General features: G+C 41.0%; 1 protein-coding gene across 1 annotated transcript in view; it reads right to left on the bottom strand.

The window, feature by feature from the left end:
- The window catches only part of RBPJ (recombination signal binding protein for immunoglobulin kappa J region), a 197026-nt gene that overhangs the window by 63558 nt on the left and 110094 nt on the right, over positions 1-23374 (bottom strand). The window contains exon 3 of the mRNA XM_042782879.1: positions 8038-8133. Within this exon, the coding sequence (XP_042638813.1) occupies positions 8038-8133 (96 nt within the window). The remainder of the gene's footprint in view (positions 1-8037; positions 8134-23374) is intronic.

Genomic DNA, 23374 nt, shown 5'->3' with positions numbered 1-23374 from the left:
TAATTCTGTTGGGGCAACACAGGTGGAATGTATCTTGAGTCCTGCCTTGCTGGAGGGTATAATTCAAATCACCACCCTTAGCTTCCCTGAGGGTATACCTACGAATCTCCTGGGAAGATTCGCTCTCCTCTTGCTCCGGTTTCGTGTCTTGGATCATCCTCATCTCACCCCGGATTTGGGACAGCAAATGATCTGCTGATCGAGGTTCATCAAACCCCGAGAGTTGGGAGGATCCGCCAGACCTACTCAGGGCCCCGGGACTCGCCAGCCTGCCAGCCTCCACCACTACTACGTGAGATGAACCCTTGGGTGTCTGTGAGTTCTGTGAGGCATTACAGCAGAATACAGAACCCTAAGACTGGGGAAATTACTGGGAGGAGGAGGGGGAGTTAATGTCTGAAATGACGGAGTGGCATGGTAGTATGGATATTTGGGACATCTTTAACCTCCACCTCATGGGGACTGGCCGGCCTCGTGCTGATCTTCCTAAGAGAAATTGTTCAAGCAGTTCTGGAATTCCCATTCTTCTCATTGTTACCCATAATTTTTTATGATCCACACAATCAAATGCCTTTGCATAATCAATGTAACACAAGTAAACATCTTTCTGGTATTCTTTTCTTTGAACCAAGATCCATCTGACAGTAGCTATGCTATCCCTTGTTCCACATCCTATTCTGAATCCAGCTTGCACCTCTGGAAGTCCTCTGTCAATATACTGCTGCAACCGTTTTTTAATTATCTTCAGTAAGATCTTACTTGTATGTGATATTAATGATATTGTTTGATAATTTCCAAATTCTGTGGGATCACCTTTCTTTGGAATAGGTACAAGTATGGATCTCTTCCAGTCAGTTGGCCAGGTAGCTGTCTTCCAAATCTCTTGGCACAACCTAGTGAGTGCCTCCAGCAGGGTATTTGTTTGTTGAAACATCTCAATGGGTATTTCATCCATTCCTGGAGCCTTGTTCTTCACCAATTCTTTCACTGCAGCTTCAACTTCTTCCTTCAATACCATTGGTTCTTGATCATATGCCACCTTCTGAAGTGGATGAACATTGAACAGGTCTTTTTAGGACAATGATTCTGTGTATTCCTTCCATCTTCTTTTGATGTTTCCTGTATCGTTCAATATTTTGCCCACAGAATCTTTCAATATTGCAACTCAGGGCTTAAATTTTTTCCTCAGTTCTTTCAGCTTGAGAAGTGCTCAGTGTGTTCGTCCCTTTTGGTTTTCTACCTCAAGGTCTTTGCACATTTCATTATAATAGTAATTGGCTTTGTCTGCTGAAGCTGCTCTTTGAAATCTTCCGTTCACCTCTTTTATCTTGTCATTTCTTCCATCTGCTTTAGCTACTCTTCACTCATGGGCAATTTTCAGTCTCTTCTGACATCCATTTTGGTCTTTTCTTCCTTTCTCATCTTTTTAATGACCTCTTGCTTTCTTTATGGATGATGCTATTGATGTCATCCCATAACTCTTCTGGTTTTCGGTCACTGGTGTTCAATGCATCAAATCTATTCTTTAGATGGTCTCTAAATTTAGGAGGGATATCATCAAGGTTGTATTGTGGCTCTTGTGGACTTGTTTTAATTGTCTTCAACTTCAAGTTTACTTTGCAACATGAGCAGTTGATTGTTCCATAATCGACTCCTGGCCTTATTTTGGCTAAAGATATTGAGCTTTTCCAGCACCTCTTGCCACAGATGTAGTCAATCTGATTCCTGTGTACTCCATCTGGTGAGGTCCATGTGTACAGCCACCATTTGTGTTGTTGAAAAAAGGTATTTACAATGATTAAGTCGTTGGTCTTGCAAAATTCTATCATGCGGTCTACAATGTTATTTCTGTCACCAAAGCCAAATTTTCCAACTACCAGTAATTCTTCTTTGTTTCTAACTTTTGCATTCCAGTCACCAGTGATAATTAACACATCTTTACTGCATGTTCAGTCAATTTCAGACTGCAGAAATTGATAAAAATCTTCAATTTCCTAATCTCTGGTTTTGGTGGTTGGTGCATAAATTTGAATAATAGTAGTATTAACTGGTCTTCCTTGTAGATGTATGGATATTATGCTATCACTGACAGCATTGTACGTCAGGACAGATCTTGAAATATTTTTTGTGATGATGAATGCCATGCCATTCCTCTTCAAACTATCATTCCAGGTAAAGTAGATCATATGGTCGTCTGATTCAAAATGGCCAAAACCAGTTCATTTCAACTCACTAATACCTAGGATACCAATCTTTATGCATTTCATTTCATTTTTGACAACTTCCAATTTTCCTAGCTTCATACTTTGTACATTCCATGTTCTGATTATTAATGGATGTTTGTAGTTGTTTCTCCTCAAATTGAGTTGTGCCACATCAGCAAATAGAGGTCCCAAAAGCTTTACTTTATCCGTATCATTAAGGTTGGTTCTACTCTGATGATGCAGCTCTTTTCCCACTCCTATTTTGAGTGCCTTCTGACCTAAGGGGCTGGTCTTCCTGCACTGTATCAGACAATGTTTCAGGGCTATTCATAAAGTTGCCCAGTAATGTATCAGACAGTGTTTCTCTGCTATTTATAAGTTTTTCCCTGGCCAATTCTTTGAGAAGTAGATGGTCTCTTCCTTCTTCCTAGTCTGTCTCAGTCTGTAAGCTGCAATAAAACCTGTGCACCATGTGCAACCCTGCTGGCAGCTGAGAGACCGGTGGCACAGCCTCAAGCCTCACAGCAACATGCAAGCCCCCAAGGTATGACAAACTGACAGACAAGTTTGTCTTCCTCAGCTGTTCGAAACCTCTTCGCCCTCCCCTTACCCGGATCCCACGGCTCTATCATCCCTGGCTTTTGTCCCCTTCCTGCCTCTTAGGTGTGTGGCCTGTCTCCCTCCCCTTACCTGGATCCCAGGGCTCTGTCTAAGCCCCAACTCCTCCCCTACCTCCTGCATCTGAGTGTGTGGCCTGTCTGCCAGCCCACACCTGGGTTCCCGTGGCTGTTTTGGCCCCAGCTCCTTGCCAGCCTCAAATGACATAGTAATTTTTAAAACTCTCAGTAAAGCTTTTTTGCACAGTACCTGACACTTAAATACATGTTCAGAAATAAAGAATACATGATTGGATGGATCACTGAATAAATTCAACTGCATCAAAATTCATCTTTAAGCATTCAGAGAAAGAAAGGCAGCACTGCTCAAGTTGAAACTCTGTGATAAACACACTTCTGTTCCTATTCCATCAGATCCAGCACAGCCTGAACAGGTAATGGTGATAGAGATGATCTTAGGCAAACTTGTTAAGTTTACAAAGTTTCCTGCACCTCCTCTATCCCCAAACCCTGCTATAGACAACCAACACTGAAATACAAAATGGAATGCTATGAAAATAAAATTTTAAAAAGTGAAAAACCATATCCACAGCCAGAGTTGATTCCAACTCACAGTGATCCTACAGAACAGAGTAGAACTGCTCCATAGTGGTTCCAAAGCTGTAAAGTTTAATGGTGCAGACTGCCTCATCTTTCTCCCCCAGAGCGCCTAGTTGGTTGAGCTGCCAACCTTTTGGTTAGCAGCCAAATGCCTTAATCACTGCTTCTTGTATGAAAATTAGGGCAGTATAAAGAACAAGAAATTTAGAATCAGAGATCCAGTAATTGCAACCCCAGTTCCATCAATTCCTACTGAATGTGAACCGGGCACGTATTTCATGTCTGATCTTTAGTTTCTTTACTACAGAATGCAGGTTATAACGTGTATTTCACAAGATTATTTCGAGGATGAAATTTAAAAGACATTTGTTACCCATTTTCAGAACAATGTCTGTCTCATGAATGGAGCTGTTGTTGTTGTTGTTGTTATGTGCCGTCGAGTCAAACCGGACTCATAGCGACCCCTCCTTGGATTTCCGAGGCAGTTATCACTACGGAAGTAGGATTGCCCAACCTTCCTTCCAAAGAGTTTGAACCGCCAGCCTTCTGGTTAGCCGTCAAGTGCCTTAGGCACTATGCTACCAGAGCTCCCATGAATGGAGCTAACTAACAGAAATTATTTCTTTTCCTCTTGCCTGTGAGACCTTCACAGGAGCTCTGGTGGCGCAGTGCCTAAGGCTTATGACTGCTAACCAGAAGGCTGATTGTTCAAACCCACCAGCCACTCCTCGGAAGGAAGACTGGGCAATCTACTCTCGGAAACCCAAGGAGGAGTGGCTATGAGTCAGATTCCACTGGATGGCCTGAGACCTTCAGGTGGCCTTTCACACTCATCTCAGGTAAAGAAGGTATTGCCTTGTTCTATTTTGTTTACAAAACAGTTGATCTGCTACATACACACTGCATTCTATTATTTAAAAGAAAAGAGGTTGTTGAAAGGATACTAAGAACTGCTCTTCCAAGCTACTTCACTGCTACTGAATTTCCAGTACCTACTTCTTGGAAGGAAGGTTAGGCAATCTACTTCCGTAGTGATACTGCCTGGGAAATGCAAAGAAGGGTGGCTGTGAGTGGGATATGACTTGATGGCAGTGAGTTTGGTTTTGGTTTGGTTTACTTCTTGAGAAACGGAACCATGATCTTCATAGGTTTCTATGTTCCAAATCATTTTAAGTAATCTTATATTACCATTCAATTAAATATGTACATTTTAGAAAATAAAAGGGAAGGTAATTACTCAAAAACTCACTGTCATCGAGCTGATTCTGACTCATAGTGACTCCCTTTGGGTTTCTGAGGCAGTAAATCTTTATGAAAGTAGATTTCCCAGTCTTCCTTCCATAGAGTGGCTGGTAGATTTGAACTGCCAACCTTCTGGTTAGCAGCTAAATGCCTTAGGTACCACCCCACCAGAGCTCCTTAAGGCAATTACTAGTAATTGATAATCAATAATTTGTTATTTGTAAAGAAAACTGTAGATGCCAACTTTGTCCCATACTTACCTCTAAATCAAATGATTTAAGTTTATTAAAAGATAAAATAATCAGAAATCTAGTAAACCTGAATAAAGTTGTATATTAAGCGTAAATTTTAAAGCACTCGGGGTTGTGGAAAGCTGTGGCCCGCAGCAGGAGCCCTCACTCCATTTTGAGGTTTGACTGAAGTTTCAGACGCCGTGTGGGTTCTTTCTGACCTATAAACCAGCATTGTGGCTATGCACAGACAAATTCCAGGACAAACCCAGAGAGGGGCAGTTTGCCTTCAGGAAGTTGTTGTTGTTATTATGTGTCATCTAGTCAGCCCCCACTCATAGTGACCCCTCCTTGGGTTGCCAGGGTCGTATCACTACAACAGTAGATTGGCAGTATCACTGAGGCATATCACTACGGAAGTAGATTGCCCCATCTTCCTTCTGAGGAGTGGCTGGTGGTTGAAACCAGAACTAGGGAACTTGCCTGAGAGTGTCCTTTTCTAATTTAAACTAAGTTTGGGATCTTTGTGTAGTTTGGTAGCCACCTTGTGGCTAAGCCTCAGGCTGCAGGGTCATGAGTCAGCCTATCCTGACCACCACCGAGCCAGGTAGTCAAGACCCAGAACCAATCCTATAACCCCTTTCTATTTTCAATTATGTGTATCCCCATCATGATCTCTCCCCTGCTTCTTCAGTCCTTTCACTTGTAACAGTTGTGAATCCATCTACCACCAATCATGATTTTGTGATGATTTAAATTCACATAGAATTAGCCACGTGGTCACGATCAGTGGGCTCCATTCAGCTTTCTCATGCTGATGGTTTCCTTCATTCAGGATGATTATCTCTGTTCTGGTCGAGGATTAATTAAAATTGTCTCCATTGAACCTGTTTAATCTGAGGTCTCTTTTCCCCTAATACAGTAGTTCAAAGTTTTTAAGGATACAATTATCAATTAAATAGTTCTACCTTTTTAGCTAGCCTTTTCAGATTGAGATGAATTTAAGTAAGGAACTTCCTAATTTTCTTCTGGCATGTAAATTAAAATTTTAATTATAGACTTACACTTCCCCTTCTCTTATGTATATGCTAAAATTCTCTTTATCTCACAAACTATCTAAGATTCCATTCATTCCTTAGAAACTCACCCCTAAAATATGAGTTGTCATTACTTCTCCTACTTCAGTTTAGTGTCTTTCTAGATAATCCAAAGAAATCATCTTCCTCCACAAGCAGGCTATCCTTGTCCACGATATGCTTAACACAAAAATGTTACTAGACAAAGACTCACAAAACTATTAACGAGAAAATTCCAACAAATGAAACTGCACTGCTATCAAGTTGGTCCTGACTCATAGCGACCCCTCCTCCTTGGGTTTCTGAGGTGGTATCTCTATGGAGGGAGCTCTGGTAGCATAGTACCTAAGGCACTTGACTTTCGTAGAGATACTGCTGCCTTGGAAACACAAGGAGAGGTCCCTAGGGCACATAACAACAACATCTCTACGGAAGTAGATTGCCCAATCTTCCTTGCTAGGAGTGGCTGGTGGGTTTGAATCACCAGCCTTCTGGGTAGCAGTCAATGCCTTAGGTACTAAGCCACCAGAGCTCCCAACAAATGAAAATATAAACAAAACAAAAATGTTCAATCCTAAATTCCCCACACCCCCAAAAAGCTGGCATTTGTAAGATAATGTGGAAAAAAATGCCGTTAGACCATTTTGTTATAATTTAACAAAACGTTCCTTAGGTGTGAAGATGGAGAGACTGCACCTCTCGTACTTTGGCCTCATCATCAGGAGGGGCCGGTCCCTGGAGTTAGATCCTCGATGACACAGTGGCTGCAACAAGGAGCTCAAGCTCAGCAGCAACTGTGAGGCAGTATCTGTCCTGTTCTACGCGGGTCGCCATGAGTAGGAACAGACTCGCTGACACTTAACAACAACAATCTGATTTAAAGAAACCTGGTAGCACAACAGTTAAGTGCTCAGCTGCTAACCAAAAGGTTGGAGACTCGGATCTACCCAAAGGCTCCATCAGAGAAAGACCTCGTGATCTGATTATGTAAGGTTAAATCAAATCAAACTTGTTGCCATCTAGTCAATTCCAACTCATTGTGACCCTATAGATCAGAGTAAAATTGCCCCCATAAGGTTTCCAAGGCCATAAATCTTTATGGAAGCCAACTATGACATCTTTCCCCTTCAGAGCAGCTGGTGAGTTCAAACCCCCAACACTTCAGGTAGCAACTGAGTGATTTAATCACTGCATCAACAGGGCACCTTCCATAAAGATTACAGCCTAGAAAACCCTATGGGACACTTGTAGTCTGACACATGGGGCCATTATGAGTTGAAGATTAACTCTGTGACACTTAACAACAATAATTTGCTTTATGGGCAATTTCTAGAGTGTTCACATCCAGGTGGCATGAGAGAGAACCAACACACTTTTGCTGTTTGGTTCTTAACAGCCACACATGCAGGTCAAGACAGACAAGACTGGGAGCTCTTCACACTGGCTCCTGCTTCAACTCACACTGAGCTCAAGGAAGCTTTAGGATCAGGATTTGTTTAATCCTTTCCCTTTTCAAAGTAGTATTTTTGGGGCTGCATTTGTTTATAAAAAGTGTATTTTCAGCCAAAACGAAAGCTACTTTTTGAAGTAGTTAATTTATTGTGGAAATATTTAGGGAACTTCCAAAAAAATTAAAAAATAAACTCACTACTGTATAGTCGATTGCAACTCATAGAGACCCCTCCTTGGTTTTCTGAGGTGGTATCTCTATGGAAGTAGATTGCCCAATCTTCCTTCTGAGAAGTGGCTGGTGGGTTTGAACCACTAGCCCTCTGATTAGCAGTCAAATGCCTTAGGCACTGCACCACCAGAGCTCAAAAGAAAAATCATCCATTACTTCATTTTGTGAAATCTTAGCCAGATCACCTTTATTAAGGGCTCCTTCTGGCTAGAATATGCAACAATTCATTTGTTTTTTTTCCCTCCTAGAGAAACAAGTGCTCTATTTTTTGTTTTGTGCTTGGAAATTAACCCAATAAAACCATTCTCTAGCATGCATATTAACACATCATTTGCAAATTCTGTGATAGCTACAATGAACTACTCATCAGAAAGGCAGGAATCTTACCTTTTTTCATTTCCATATGACTTCTGTGCAACTTTTGCATGAAGGATAAGTACTGTTTGATCCCCTCGCTCTTTTAAATAATTTCGCATAGCTTCCCTAAAATCAAATATAAATATTACTTATTACAGTAATTTTTACAGAAATTTTTTATGATACATTTTTTCTTTATTACTATGGTCCGTTAAATTGTCTGTAATGAAAGGAATGCTTATGAATACTTTTTTAAACAAGCAAAACTAAAATTAACAACAAAGCCATGCACCAAAAGGAAAGAGTACTGTGGTGCAATAAATAGTGCTCATCTTTATACTTTTTTGTTTTATTTTGTAAAAGAAGATACTGTTTCTCATCCTTTGGAATTTATGATGCAACTCTGTTCAACAACTACAGCTTCTAAGATAGCCAGAATCACCATGCACATTATTAATGTAGCCTGAAACTTTCTTTTTAAAATTAACGACATGGAATACTTTTGTAGTTTAATAATCTAGTTACCCCCAACAATCTCTCTCCCCCAGCTACTGGAATTAATATTTTTCACTGAATACAAAAGCCTTAAAAAGTCATTAAGTTGCCCAGATTTATAGAATGATCTTAAAATGAAAATCCTAAATAAGGACAAAAAGGGCTATTATTTATATACAAATACACAATTGCCATTAAAGATGTTACTAAATATATAACAAAAATTTAATAATGGCTATTTGAAATTAGTAAAAAGTTGAGTTAAATTTTGGAAAAAAATACAACGTTAATTCTTTTAAGTACAAACTATTTCAACTAGTACTTGTTATGCAAATTTTCTACATAAAGTTCAATTTCTTAAGTATATTTAATCAAATTATTTTTCTAAGCAATATTACGTAGTACAAAAAAAGCAAGTTCTATACAAATCAAACTACTACAATTCTGAACTGGCAGAATCTTAATTCTTGAGACGTTTCCCGTATCATAAAATTAAAGACAAAGGAAATTCAAAAACAAAGACAATGTAAAAGTTTAGGAGAATAGCTTTGGAATAGTCCCAAGTCACTAAATGTGGGGAATTCTAGACTAATAGGTCACAAGAGGAAAACCAACAACCTAACAGGAAAACTGCTAATGGAGAACACCATTGTCAATTCCTCTATTAAAACTACAAGTTAAACAGGACAAACAATATTATCTATGTTCATTGCTGCTGAGTAGCATGTATTTAATTACTGATCTTCAGAGATCAAAACACATGCATGCGCGCAAGCATACACACACACACACACCCAACCTTCACACCACTGCACAGTATGAAAGATACAAAACTTTACTACAGGCCAGCTCTGTCACTCACAAACCAAGTGCAAAGGCAAACTGTTTAACATCATCTAAGCTCTAGTTTCTGTTACCTACAAAAGGAGATAAAAATGTCTACTCACTACAGGGTGTTTGGGGATTAAATGAGACAGCCTGGATGACAGCATTTGAATTTACTAACTGAAAATCTGTTACCATGCAAGGCACTGCAAGTTAACAACAAGACTGAGAACTAATCCCTAGCACAGAGAAAAAGACAGTTTGGAAAACTAACAAATTGTACTGAAACATATGCCCTAAATAGGGTATGTACACAAATCACAAATGTAAGAATGAATAGAATAAGGGAGGGATGGAGATCTAGGAACACATGCTAGGACACATTTCTCATAAGAGCTAAATCCTGAAGGAAGAGGAGGAGACACAGGAATAGGGAAGAGGAAACAATCAGATGTTCCTGGGTCTAGGAGTAGTGAATGATCACACACATTTGAGATTCAGGCTGAAGAGTAAGGTAATAATCGCTGATATTTCTTAAGTCACTTACTATGTGCCAGAGCCTGTATTAAGCGCTTTACGTGCTTATTTCACTCAATCCTCGTACTCCAAAAAGGAAAGCACTATTATTATTATTTTGAATAACTTGCCCCAAACAAAACAAAACAAAAACTCACTGCCACAAAGTCAATTTGACTCATAGCAACCCCTCCTTGGGTTTCCAAGGTGGTATCACTAAGGAGCTCTGGTAGCATAGTGCCTAAGGCACTTGACTGCTAACCAGAAGGCTGGCAGTTCAAACCCACCAGCCACTCCTTGGAAGGAAGGTTGGGCAATCCTACTTCCGTAGTGATACTGCCTTAGAAACCCAAGGAGGGGTCGCTACGAGTCAGGGCTGACTCGAAGGCAAATAACAACAACAACAACAACATCACTATGGATGTAGATTGCCCAATCTTCCTTCCGAGGAGTGGCTGGTGGGTCTGAACTGCCAGCCTTCTGGTTAGGAGTCAAATGTTGTAGGCACTACACCACCAGGGCTCCCGTCTCACAATTAGTAAGTGGCAGAGCTACGGTAGGTAGCACAGTGGTTAAAGCACTTGGCTGCTGACCACAAGGTCAGCAGATTGAACCAAGCAGCTGCTCCATGGGAGAAAGATGAGGCAGTCTGCTTCCATAAAGATTTACAGTATGGGGCAGTTCTACTCTGTCCTATAGGGTTGCTATGAGTTGGGATCAAGTCAACGGCAATGGGTTGGGTGGGTTTGGTTTATAGCCAGGAGTTGAAACGAATTCTGCAAGATTCTAAAGGGAGATATGGTAGCGAATAAAACTAACAAGATGAGTGGAGCCAGACAGTGAAATCCAGTCAAATGCTTTAATAAAGTTGACACTGGTAAATATAAAACACTAAGTAAAAAAGTTTAGGTGAACTCAAACATCATCTTATGATACCAAACCAAACCAAACTCACTGCCATCAAATCGTTTCTGACTCGTAATTGTGTTGTTATGTGCCGTCAAGTAGGCCCCGATTCATAGCGACCCCTCCGAGGGTTTCCGAGGTAGTATCACTACGGAAGTAGATCGATTTCTGAAGCAGTAAATCTTTATGAAGTAGATCATCCTGTCTTCCTTCCCCAGAGTGACTGGTGGGTTTGAACCACTGACCTTCTGGTTAGCAGCTAAACAATTTAGCCACTGTGCCACCACAGCCTTATCACTATGCCACCAGAGCTCCTTCATCTTATGATAGATTACAAAGAGTGGTAACAAATAAGAATTTTTAAGAGATCTGGAAAAACACAACATTAAAAAAATTCATCCTTCAGTGAATTGGGAATACCGTCATTCAATTTTATCTCAATCTCATTATAGAAAAACAACGTTACAGGACCTTAATTTTCAATCTATACTATAGACAAGGAGAAGTGCTGATGCTTTTTAAACACATAATTAATTCTCCTTCTTACTTAGTTAATTCTAGTGGCAGGAGTCCCTGGGGAGAACACACACAGTTAAGGGCTCCACCACTACCTGGCAAGTAGTTGGTTTGCACTGAGTCTTAGGCTGTGTTCTCTGGAGAAGCAAAACCAGTGAAGCACGAGAGTGTATGTATGTATACACACACAGAGAGAGAGACAGAGAGACAGAGAGAGAGAGAGAGAAAAAGAGAGAGAGAAAGAGAGAGATTTATCTCAAGAAAATGGCTCATGGGGTTGTAGAGGCTGCCAAGTACCAAGCCTATGGGTCAGGCATCTAGCTTCTCCTACTCACACAGATGCAAGGGCTGAAGAATCCAAAATCAGCAGGTAGATAGATGGCAGGATACTGGTTCACAGGCTGCAGAGGCTGATTAATCCCAAGAACTGGAGGTCAGGTGACGATGAGCTGGGTTCATGATCCAGAGCAAGTGAACAAGCTTTACCACAACACACACATACATGCACACACCTTGTCAACTTAGCACCTGTACCCAAACCCCCAAACCAAACCCACAGCCATCGAGTTGATTCCAACTCACAGTGACCCCATAAGGTTTCCAAGGTGGTAAATCTTTATGGAAATAGATTGCCCAGTCTTCCTTCTGTGGAGTGGCTAGTGGGTTTGAATCACCAACCTTCTTGTTAGCAGCAGTCAGATGCCTTATGCACACATCTCCTTAAACCACACACAGTCTCTCAATAAAGACAATTATAAAGTCATAACTTATGCCTAACATAATACAACTAACATGCATGCAACTAAAAATGCACTAGCCCTGTTTACATCTTATATTTTATAAGGGAGGGAACAAAACAAAAATAATTGTTTTATACATATAAGGTAGCTATCAGTTGGAATTGACTTAATGGCAGTTAGTTTGGTGGTATACACACATAACATCAAGTTGATCTGACTCACAGCGACCCTTGCTGGGTTTCAAAGGTGGCAAATCATTACAGAAGCAGATTGCCCCAACTTCCTTCTGCACAGCAGCAGGCGGGTTTTAACCACCAACCTTCTGGTGAGCAGTACCAGAGCTCCTTTTATATATACACACACACATGTATATACTTTTGGCAGTGTAGTGGGGACCTATATACATCCTTCCACAAGGGGACCCGTCTCTCTCTCAATCAGGAAGTTGTAAATATGTCACTGACTCAAGCCTGGGAATAGACTGGGGGGCATGATTCTATTCTGGCAGTGAGTTCCACTGCTAGTTCAATTGACCTAGAATTCTTTCGCTTGTTAAAGATCAAGTAAATATTTAGTAGATTTCTCATCTATTTCACTCCTAGGGACACATGACTAAACAGCCAATGCCCTAAGTCCATACAAGTCGCATTACTCTGATTACAGCTTTGAATCTGCTGTCCACTATGGTGCTGTTTGTTGCTGTTAAGTGCCATCGAGTTGTCCCCGACTCATAGAGACCTTATGTACAACAGAACGAAACAATGCCCAGTCCTGTGCCAGCCTCACGATCCCTACAATACTTGAGCCCACTGCTGTAGCCACTGTGTTAATCTATTTTGTTGAGGACCTTCTCCTCTTTTGTTGACCCTCTACTTTACCAAGCATGATATCCTTCTCCAAAGAATAGTCCCTTCCATTATGGTAGCCATTGTCTATTCTGTCTTTGTTGACTGTCACCACTTGTCCCCAACCACCATGGGGTCCAATCAACCCCACTGTAGTTAGGTGCCCTAACACACAAAATAGCAATCACAGAAGTCTTCACAGATGCTAGGAATCCCTTCACCATTGTGATAAAAGGTATGTACTCTGGGCACTAAAAATATGGGTCTGTAGGTCTAAACTGAAATCCATTCTAACATGACAATAGCCCTAAGCCTTTGGATACCTTCTACAATATACCAAGGCAGGTCTGATACTTCAACTTGATTTCAGTATAGGTCACCATGTAATCTATGCTTCAGTAAACCAACCACATAAACTATTAGATCTTTTCCTAATCTCTCAAGCTGAAATACTGAATGAAGAATCTTTTATTAATGGGTCATATCGAGCTCTGGTAGCATAGTGCCTACGGCACTTGACTACTAACCAGAAGCCTGGCGGTTCAAACCTACCAGCCACTCCTTGGAAGGAAGGTTGTTGGGCAATCTACTTCCGTAGTGATACCACCTCTGAAACCCAAGGAGGGGTTGCTATGAGTCGGATCCAACTCGACGGCACATAACAACAACAAGAACATCAGTAAACTCAGAATGACCCAACTTTATGTTCCTGGCACCATTATCCCACACCCTTAACAGCCATTCCCACACATATTCCCCAGGCTTCTGTTTGTACATATTAGAAAAGTCAAGCAGTTCTTTTCAGGTGTAGTATACTTCTTCCTGGGTCACATTTTGTACTTCACCTTTTGGGGCTTGCTTGGATTTAAGTTTAGTTATAGGTCTAGAAGCAAAAACGGGTGGCGGGGATGGGTTCTGAGAACATTCAGCAATATCTTGTAAAGCATCTGCCTCAAGCAATGCCCTAAGTGCTGCCACAGATGGTATCTCAGACAATGACTCAGCAGGCACAGGTGGGTTAGTCTCATCAGATGGGGATAAGAGAGCTGATTCCTAAGACAGACTGCTAATCAGAAGGCTGGCAGTGCAAATCCACCAGCCACTCCTTGGAAGGAAGATTGGGCAATCTACTTCCATAGTGATACTGCCTCAGAAACCCAAGGAGGGGTCACTACAAGTTGGATCAGACTTGATGGCATTGAGTTTGGTTTGGTTTTTGGTCTGCTGGCTGGTTCAATAGAATTCAGGGACTTAATATGCCCAGCTTTCTGATCATCTGCCCATATGTCCGCATCCTAAATTTCAAGATGCCAGTTGGGAATTCAACTGGCATTATAATTCAGGCACTCTAATGATAAGGCTCTGGGTTTGGTTGTCAGCAAGATGGGGGCTCTGTTATTACAAGAAATAAGGGTTTCTCTCAGGGTACATGTGGCAACTTTCATGTCTTTTATGCCATTCTTGAGCTGTGACTCTGAAGCCCTGACTTATCCATCTTTTTCTTTTACCACTCTGTCTAGCAAAACCAGAATCAACAAAACAGCTTCCCTATCTTTCTCACTCTGAAAAATCTGTGGAAAAAGATCAAACATAAGATCACCCAGAGCCTCATTTCTCACCAATATCTGGTCTACTGGTGGTGATATTTTACATGTTAATATTTCCACCTCAGGTCATGGATGAGTAGTGTCCTCTTTACTACTGGAAGCAGAGTCATCGGTGCCTTTACAACTGACTAATCAAACTTGGAGAACTAATTTACAAAACTCATCCTTTCGATTCTGTTTCTCTAGAACCCACTCCTGATACCAAATGCCTTAGGCTGGGTTCTCTAGATAAGTAAAACCAGTAAATGTATACACACATACACAAATAAATAAATATACATACATGTATGTTTTATGGTTAGTTATGTTGTTAGGTCCCATCAAGTCATCTCTAACTCATAGTGACCCTATGTACAACAGAACGAAACACTGCCCCGTCCTTCCCCATTCTCGTAATCCTTGCTAGGTTTGAGCCCATCATTGCAGCCACTGTGTGCCAATCCACCTTGTTGACAGTCTTTTCCTTCTTTGCTGACCCTCTACTTTACCAAGCATTATATTCTTCTCCAGGGATTGGTCCCTCCTGACAACATATCGAAATAAGTGAGACAAAGTCTGGCCACTCTTGCTTCCAACAAGCATTCAGGCTACACTTCTTCCAGGAAAGATTTGTTTGTTCTTCTGGCAGTCCGTGGTATTTTCCATATTCTACACCAGCATCTCAACTCAAAGGCAACAAATTCTTTGGTCTTCCTTATTCACTGTCCAGCTTGCATGTGCACATGAGGTGACTGAAAAGACTATCATGGCTTGGGTCAGGTGCACCTTAGTCTTCAAAGTGACATCTTTGTTTCTTAACACTTTAGAGATCTTTTGCAGCAGATCTGCCTAGTGCAATATGACCTCTGATTTCCTGACTGCTGCTTCCACAGGTGCTGGTTGTGGATCCAAGTAAAATGAAATACCTGACAACTTCATTTTTTTTCTCCTTTTATCATAATGTTGCTTATTGGTCCAGTTGTGAGGATTTTCATTTTATGTTGAGGTGTAATCCACACTGAAAAATGTAATCTTTGATGTAATCAGTAAGTGCTTCAAGTCAGCCTCACTTTCAGCAAGCAAGGTTGTGTCATCTGCATATCACAGGTTGTTAATGAGTCTTCCTCCAATCCTGATGCTGTGTTCTCCTTATACAGTCCAGCTTCTCAGATTATTTGCTCACCATACAGACTAAATAAATATGGTGAAAGGATACAAGCCTGACATACATCCTTTACGATTTTAAACCATGCCAAACTGCCTTGTTCTGTTTGAACGACAGCCTCTTGGTATATGTATAGGTTCGTCATGATAATTAAATACTCTGGGATTCCCATTCTTTGCAATGGTATCCATAATTTGTTACACTCCACACAGTTGAATGCCTTTGCATAATCAATAAAACACAGATAACCATTTTCTGATATTCTTTGTTTTCAGCCAAGATCCATCTGTTATCAGCAATGATAGCCCTCGTTCCACATCCTCTTCTGAATCCAACTTGCATTTCTGGAAGTTCTCCGTCAATATACTACTGCAACCATTTTTTAATTATCTTCAGTAAGAGTACACCTGCTGTGATAAATGATATTTTTCACTAATTTCCACGTTCTGTTGGATCACCTTTATTTGGAATTGGCAGAAATATTTCTCTCTACAAGTCAACTGGCCAGGTAGCTGTCTTCCAAATTTCCAAGCATAAATGAGTTGGTGCCTCCAGCGCTGCATGTGTTTGCTGAAACAACTCAATAGGTATTCCATCAATTCCTGTAGTCCTGTTCTTCGGCAATTCCTTCAGTGCAGCTTGGACTTCTTCCTTCAATACCATTGTTTTTGATCTTATGTATGTATATATGTATGTGTGTTTGTGTATATACACAAACACATATACATATACAGAGAAAGAAATTTATCTCAAGGAAATGGCTCATGTGGTTATAGAGGATGGAAAGTCCCAAGTCTGTGGGTAAGGCATCAGGCTGGAGGCTTCTCCTGACTCACACAGCTGCAAGGGCTGATAAATATACGATCAGCAGGTTAGACAGCAGGTTGCTGGCTCATAGGCCATGGAGGCAATGAATCCCAAGAACCAGAGGTAAGATGATGACAAGCCAGAAATAGGATCCAGAGCTAGTGAGCAAATTTTGTCAAAACATCCAAGTATAGATATATAGGATACAAGCCATTCCCTTGAGGGAATTCCCCTTATAACTGACTGGCTAACCACATCACATCATACCATGGAGGATTACATTGCTACGTAACTGCCAAATTACATCATTACATTAATTGCCAAATGATATCATTACATAGCAGCCAAGCCACTGAGAACCATGGCTGCCCAGCCAAGTTGAGGCACCTTGGGAGACAGGATAGTGACCTGCTTCTAGAAGCAGGAAGTTTGGGATAAAGGATCAAGCAGATGGGAGAACTTGGTCTCAACCATCAAAACAAGAGAGAATTTCAGTTAAGAGAAAAGTCAATGGTATTAAGTACTACAAAATACTCAAGTAAAATAAAGATTAGAAACTTGACAATTATTATTGGACAACATAATAATCTTTTTGGCAAAAGCAACAGTGAGGACACTGGCACTGAAGCAAGCTGCAAAATGAATGGAAGTCAAGGAAGTACAATGAACACAAACCAGGCTTCAGAAAAATCTTGGCTATTAAAGAGGAAAAAAAAAAAAAAAAGAGGAAGAACTGGAATAAGGAAATATCTAAAGGTGGGAGTATAAAAGTTTGTTTCCTGGTAGGATTTTTTAAAATTTTCTTAAAGTTTTTATTAATAAAAAGATGATATGGTGCCAGGGTCCTTGCCTAAGACCATTCTAGGAGCCAAGCTATAGGCAGTCTACAATCTCACTGCCACTTAATGCTCAAAGATAGTATGATGATCCCTCACTAACTCTGGCTCTGTTCTAAAGAAACACTCTCACCTAATCAATAATTATATCAACTGAAGTACCTTTTAATTTAGTATTATCTTCTACACAGCCAGCCACCCAGAGGGATCGAGTAGTTGAACCTGTGTACTCAAGACCATAGCTGCAGGGGACATCAAGTTCAACTGGCATAACATACTGTACAAAACATTGCTCCACCTCCTACTCTGGCAAGTAGCAACTGGGATCTTAAAAACTTGCAAGCAGCTATCTAGATGCAACGATGGGTCTCTCCTTGTCCAGAGCAGAGAATGAAGAAAACCAAATATTCATGGAAACAATTAGTCCTGCTGACTGGTACACCATCCGATCTGCAGCCTATACAACTATGAGACCAGAAGAACTAGATGGTGCCTGGCTACTACTGTCAACCACTTGGAAGGGGATCTATGTAGGAGATCCTTGATAGAGAGCGGAACAAAACTCAAACTCACTTGGAGAAAAAAAAAGGGGGGGGACCAGGTTTGCTGGTCCGATACAGCCTGGTGGAACCACTGAGACTATGGCCCCTAGCTGCCCTTCAGGTCTGGAATTGAACCCTCACCTGTGGTTTCCAGCCAAACAAAATACAGGCATATGAGTTAAACATTTACCTGAGGTAGATACGCTCCTTGGAGAGAACAATCATGGGAGAAAGAAGGGCTGCTTTTGCACAGGGAGACAGCTCAAGGGACAGGAGTGCATGGAGGGATGGACATAGGGAAAAGGTAATTATCGGGAGGAAGTAGAAGGCAAGCTGTTGCATTGTGGTAAATTGTGGTCAATGTCATGAGACAAAGTATATGTGAGCTGCTGTATGGAAAGTGAATTTGCTCTGTAAATTTTCACCCAAATCACAACTTAAAAAAATAAAATAAAATTACCTTTAAATTTTAAAAAAAGTTTTTACTACTGGTGTTTTTTTAGGCTATATTTATAATAAGCTACAAAGAAACACAAATAAGAGAAAATGAAGATGCAGGATTAAAAAAATAAAAAAAAAATCTTGTTGTTATTGTTATGTGCCGTCGAGTCAGACCTGACTCAGAGCGACCCCTCCTTGGGTTTCCGAGGCAGTATCACTTCAGAAGTAGATTGCCCCATCTTCCTTCCGAGGAGTGGCTGGTAGGTTTGAACCGCCAGCCTTCTGGTTAGCAGTCATGTGCCTTAGGCACTATGCTACTAGAGCTCCCGAATCTAGTAGTCATCAAACTGAGCACTAGCACCATCTAAGTGGCTGAAGTAGAACACAAATGGAATTCTGAAAAATGAGTCTAGACAGACAGGGTGATGTGTGATCTGGTCACGCCTAAAGTGCTATGCTAGCAAGCGTGCATTCGATCCACAGATTAGTGTTCTCAGAGTGAATTCCTTGGCTCAAAATCTTCCTTAGATACACAGGTTTGTGGTTCAACACACTTAGAAAATACTCCCTGTAGAACACAAATTACAACAGTTTTAGGCTACAATGATACCCAGTATCCTTAAAACACACTTTTGAAAATAGAACCCGTTACTTCCTCACCCCCCCCACACACACACATGGGGGTCTATGAGGTTAATAAGTGATTTAAACCAGAGCAGTAGAGGGGTACGGGGAGCAAGTGTTTTGAGTTGGGAGCTAATCATAGCCAGGCCCACCTGCTCAATGCTATCAAGTCAATTCCGACTCATAGTCACCTCCACTGAGCTCCATAGTGGTAAATATTTAAAGAAGTAGACTACTCCATCTTCCTTCCATGGAGTGGCTGTTGGGTTTGAACTGCCAACCTTCTGGTTAGCAATCAAATAATTTATGCACTGCACCACCAGAGTTCCTTTGCCCTATCTGCAACAGCTGAGAAATAAAGCCAACCACAAAGATGCAAGGTCAGGTCCAGCTAATCATCCTTACCACCAGGCTCAGTCTCTGCACTTCTCAAACTGGGTTATCAGTAGCAAATTCTAAATAAAAGTTCAACATCAGCTTTTTTTGTCTTCTACTAAAGTTATCTATCTAACTTAGTTGAATCAAATATTTTTAAAGTAATCATGCATACACACACACACTTGAAAGACCTATAGAGCATACTTTGAGAAATACCACTGTAGGCTAGGGGGTCAGCAAATGCTAGTGTTTGTACTTTATGAAGCTAAGAATGCTTTTCACATTTCTAAAGGATTGTGAAAACAAAAAAGAAGGAATATGCAAGTGGGACGGTATGTGGCCCTCAAGTAAATCTGGCTCTTTACAGAAAACATTTTCTCTGAGCACTCAGTTGGATAGTATCCCCCATAAAATTCATGTCCACCCAGAACCTGTGAATGTGACCTTATAGGGAAGTAGGATCCTTTAAGTTATAAGCCATGCAAAGGAGGTCACACTAACTTAGATTAGGTCTTAATCCAATGACTGATGGATGTCCTTTAAAAAAGAAATCTGGACACACAGAGTAGAGGCCACCATGTAATGACAGAGGCAGAAAGTGGGATGATGCACTACAACTTAAATACCACAGACTGTTAGCAACCACCAAAAGCTAAGAAAAGGCCAGGAAGGATTCTTCTCTAGATCCTTTGGCCTAGAGCATAGCCAAGATGACACCCTGATTTCAATGCCTAGCCTCCAGATGTGTAAGAACAAAAAATCTGTTGTTTTAAGCCATCTAATTTGTGGTGTAGAGAGTGAGTGAAAAGGGGAAAGATCCTCAGTAAGACAGGTTGGTACTGCGGCTGCTACGATGGGCTCAAGTATACCTAGGATTGTGAAGACGGTACAGGAACGGACAGTATTTTGTTCTATTGTGTATAGGATCACGACAAAGTCAAATCAACTTGATAGCACCTAACAGCAGCAGCAGCAGCTGATACACTTGGTCCCTTAAATCCCAAGTTTCCATCAGGGACCTGGCAGACCCTTCCTACTCCATCCAGTTCTTGTTTCCCCAAGAAGACTATGTAAATACAAGGTTGGTTTATGCAGAGTACTAGTTGCAACTACTTTCATATTATTTGTTGCTGCTGTTAGGTGCCGTCAAGTCATCTCCAACTCATAGGACCCTATGCACAGCAGAACAAAACACTGCTAGGTCCTGTGCCAGCCCCATGATCATTGTTATACCTGAGCCCATCATTGTAGCCACTGTGTCAATCCATCTTCTTGAAGGCCTTCCCCTTTTTCGTTGACCCTCCACTTTACTAACCACGATATCATCCAACATGACCAAAGTAGGTGAGACGAAGTCTGACCATTCATGCTTCCAAGGAGAATTCTGGCTGTACTTCTTTCAGGACAGATCTGTTCTTTCTTTTAGCAGTCCATGGTACTTTTGAGTACTCTCTGCCAACATCACAAGTCAAAAGCAATGACTCTTCTTCGGTCTTCCTTATTCATTGTCCAGTTCTCATATGCATATGAGGTGACTGAAAATACCATGGCTTGTGTTAGGAGCACCTTAGTCTTCAAAGAGATAGCTTTGCTTTTCAGCACTTGAAAGAGGCCCTTTGCGGCCGATTTGCCCAGTGCTATATGTCATCTTATGTTCTGACTGCTGCTTCCATTGGCATCAATTATAGAACCAAGCGATGTGAAGTCTTTGACAACTTCAATCTTTTCTCCATTTATCATAATGCTGCTTATTGGTCCAGTTGTGAGGATTTTTGTTTTCTTTATATTGAGGTGTACATCTATATTGCAGACTGTATTCTTCAATCCTCATCAGTAAGTGCTTCAAGTCATTCTCACTTTCACAAGCAAAGTTGTGTCATCTGCATATTGCAGGTTGTTAATGACTCTTCCTCCAATCCTGAAGCTGTGTTCTTCTTCATACAGTCCACTTCTTGGATTATTTGCTCAGCATACAGACTGAGTATGGTGAGAAAAGATACAACCCTGATGTACTCCCTTCCTGATTGTAAACCATGCAGTATTTCCTTGTTCTGTTCGAATGACAGCCTCCTGATCTATGTATAGGTTCCTGATGAGCACAATCAAGTGTTCTGGAATTACCATTTTTCTTGATGTTATCCATAATTTGTTATGATCCACACAATCAAGTGCTTTTACACAGTCAATAGAACATGAGTAAACATCTTTCTGGTATTCTTTGCTTACAGATAAATTCCCTCTGACATCAGCAATGATATCCCTATTAATTATTTGCCATTTACAAACTAAACACCGCACTAACAGCTATACAGAGGCTTTGCAGATAAACTTTATGGTTTCATCTGACTATAAACTTAAATTTATTTTATGTCCATTTCGTTTATATGGTGTTTATTACTCATGGCTGTTTGCTTACGATAAAGTCAACAGATGACCAGGTTAAAATATGAAACTTATACTCTGTGATATAAAATATAAAGTAGCCTCTGACTAAACTGACCTAAGGCAACAAGAAAAGAGGGTTGGTTCTCTTGTCATAAAAGGAAGAAAATGAATCACAACAGCAACAGACATAGTAAACAGTAACTTAATCACAATCCAGAGAAGCCAGAAGAATACACTGATACAAGGGTTTCTCATTGGGCACTGATGTGAGATGTTTCCCAAGACTGTATGCTACAGGTAGAGAAAAGAACTAAAAAGACAAAGGACAGACTTACTCAAAGATTTTACTTTTTTCAAAAAGAAATCCCCAAACTGACATATTCAAATATGAACCTATGACCTACATTGAGGTGGATGAGAGACACGGAGGCTATTTCGTACTCTTTACCTTAGGATGTTTTTCCTGTGGGGCAACTTCCAAATCAATCCAAGAGAGTTCAGAAGTGCACTAGTTCAATAAAGCCTGATTAGGGCAGTAATGGGAGCTCTGGTAGCACAGTGACTAAGACACTTGACTGATAACCAGAAGGCTGGCAGTTCAAACCCACCAGCCACTCCTCAAAAGGAAGGATGGGCAATCTACTTCCGCAGTGATACCGCCTCGGAACCCAAGGAGGGGTAGCTATGAGTCAGGTCTGACTCAACGGCCAATAACAACAGGGCAGTAATGCCCTAGTCAGGCTTTATCGAACTAGTAGTGTACTTCTGAAGAGTGCCTAAGGCACTTGACTGCTAACCAGATAGCTGGCTGTTCAACCCCACCAGGCACTCCTCAGAAGGAAGGTTGGACAAACTACTACCATAGTGATACCACCTTGGAAGCCCAAGAAGGGGTCACTATGAGTCAGATCCGACTGGACAGCACACAACAACAACAGGGCAGTAATGATGTGGAAGGAAGATGGGGCAATCTACTTCCGTAAAGATTAACCTCTTCAGAAACCCAATGGGGGTTATACTATGAGTTGGCACTGACTTGATGGCACTTTGGTGTGTGTTTGTTTGTTTTTAGGGCCGTAATGAAGCTGTGGTGGCGTAGTGCCTCAAGCATTTGACTGCTAACCAGAAGGTTGACAGTTCAAACCCACCAGCCACTCTGCAGAAGGAAAGCTGGGCAGTCTATTTCAGTAAAGATATACTGCCTCAGAAATCCAAAGGGGGTTCCTATGAGTCAGAATCAACTTGATGGCAGTGAGTTTAGTTTGGTATTTTTAGGGCTATAATGAAGATATGTATAGGTACAATGAAAACAAAAAGTGGCAGTGACAGCAATGCGAGATGACATGGGGCTTAAAAAAAAAAAGTATGACTAATGCTTTCATGGGAGCTCTGGTAGCACAGTGCCTAAGGCACCTGACTGCTAACCAGAAGGCTGGCAGTTCAAACCCACCAGTGACTCCTTGGAAGGAAGGTTGGGCAATCTACTTCTGTAATGATATAGCCTCGGAAACCCAAGGAGGGGTCACTATGAGTCGCATGTAAAAACAACAACGTTTTCATAGGAAAAAGATTTTCCAAGTAATAAATTTCAGCATTTATGGCAAGCCTCAAAAAAACAGTGAATCTTATGAGTAAAGTCCCTTGACACTAAATGCATTCAAACAAAAGCATGAATTATCGGATACTAGCCAGTCGGGAGCTCTAGTAGCATAATGGCTAAGGCACTTGACTGCTAACCAGAAGGCTGGCGGTTCAAACCC

This window comes from Orycteropus afer, unplaced genomic scaffold, assembly GCF_000298275.1.
Source record: "Orycteropus afer afer isolate SDZICR_OR568_19922 unplaced genomic scaffold, OryAfe1.0 scaffold00497, whole genome shotgun sequence".
NCBI classification, from domain to species: domain Eukaryota; kingdom Metazoa; phylum Chordata; class Mammalia; order Tubulidentata; family Orycteropodidae; genus Orycteropus; species Orycteropus afer.
Note: the sequence above shows the minus strand (reverse complement) of the source record. Positions and strands in the feature narration are given on the sequence as shown.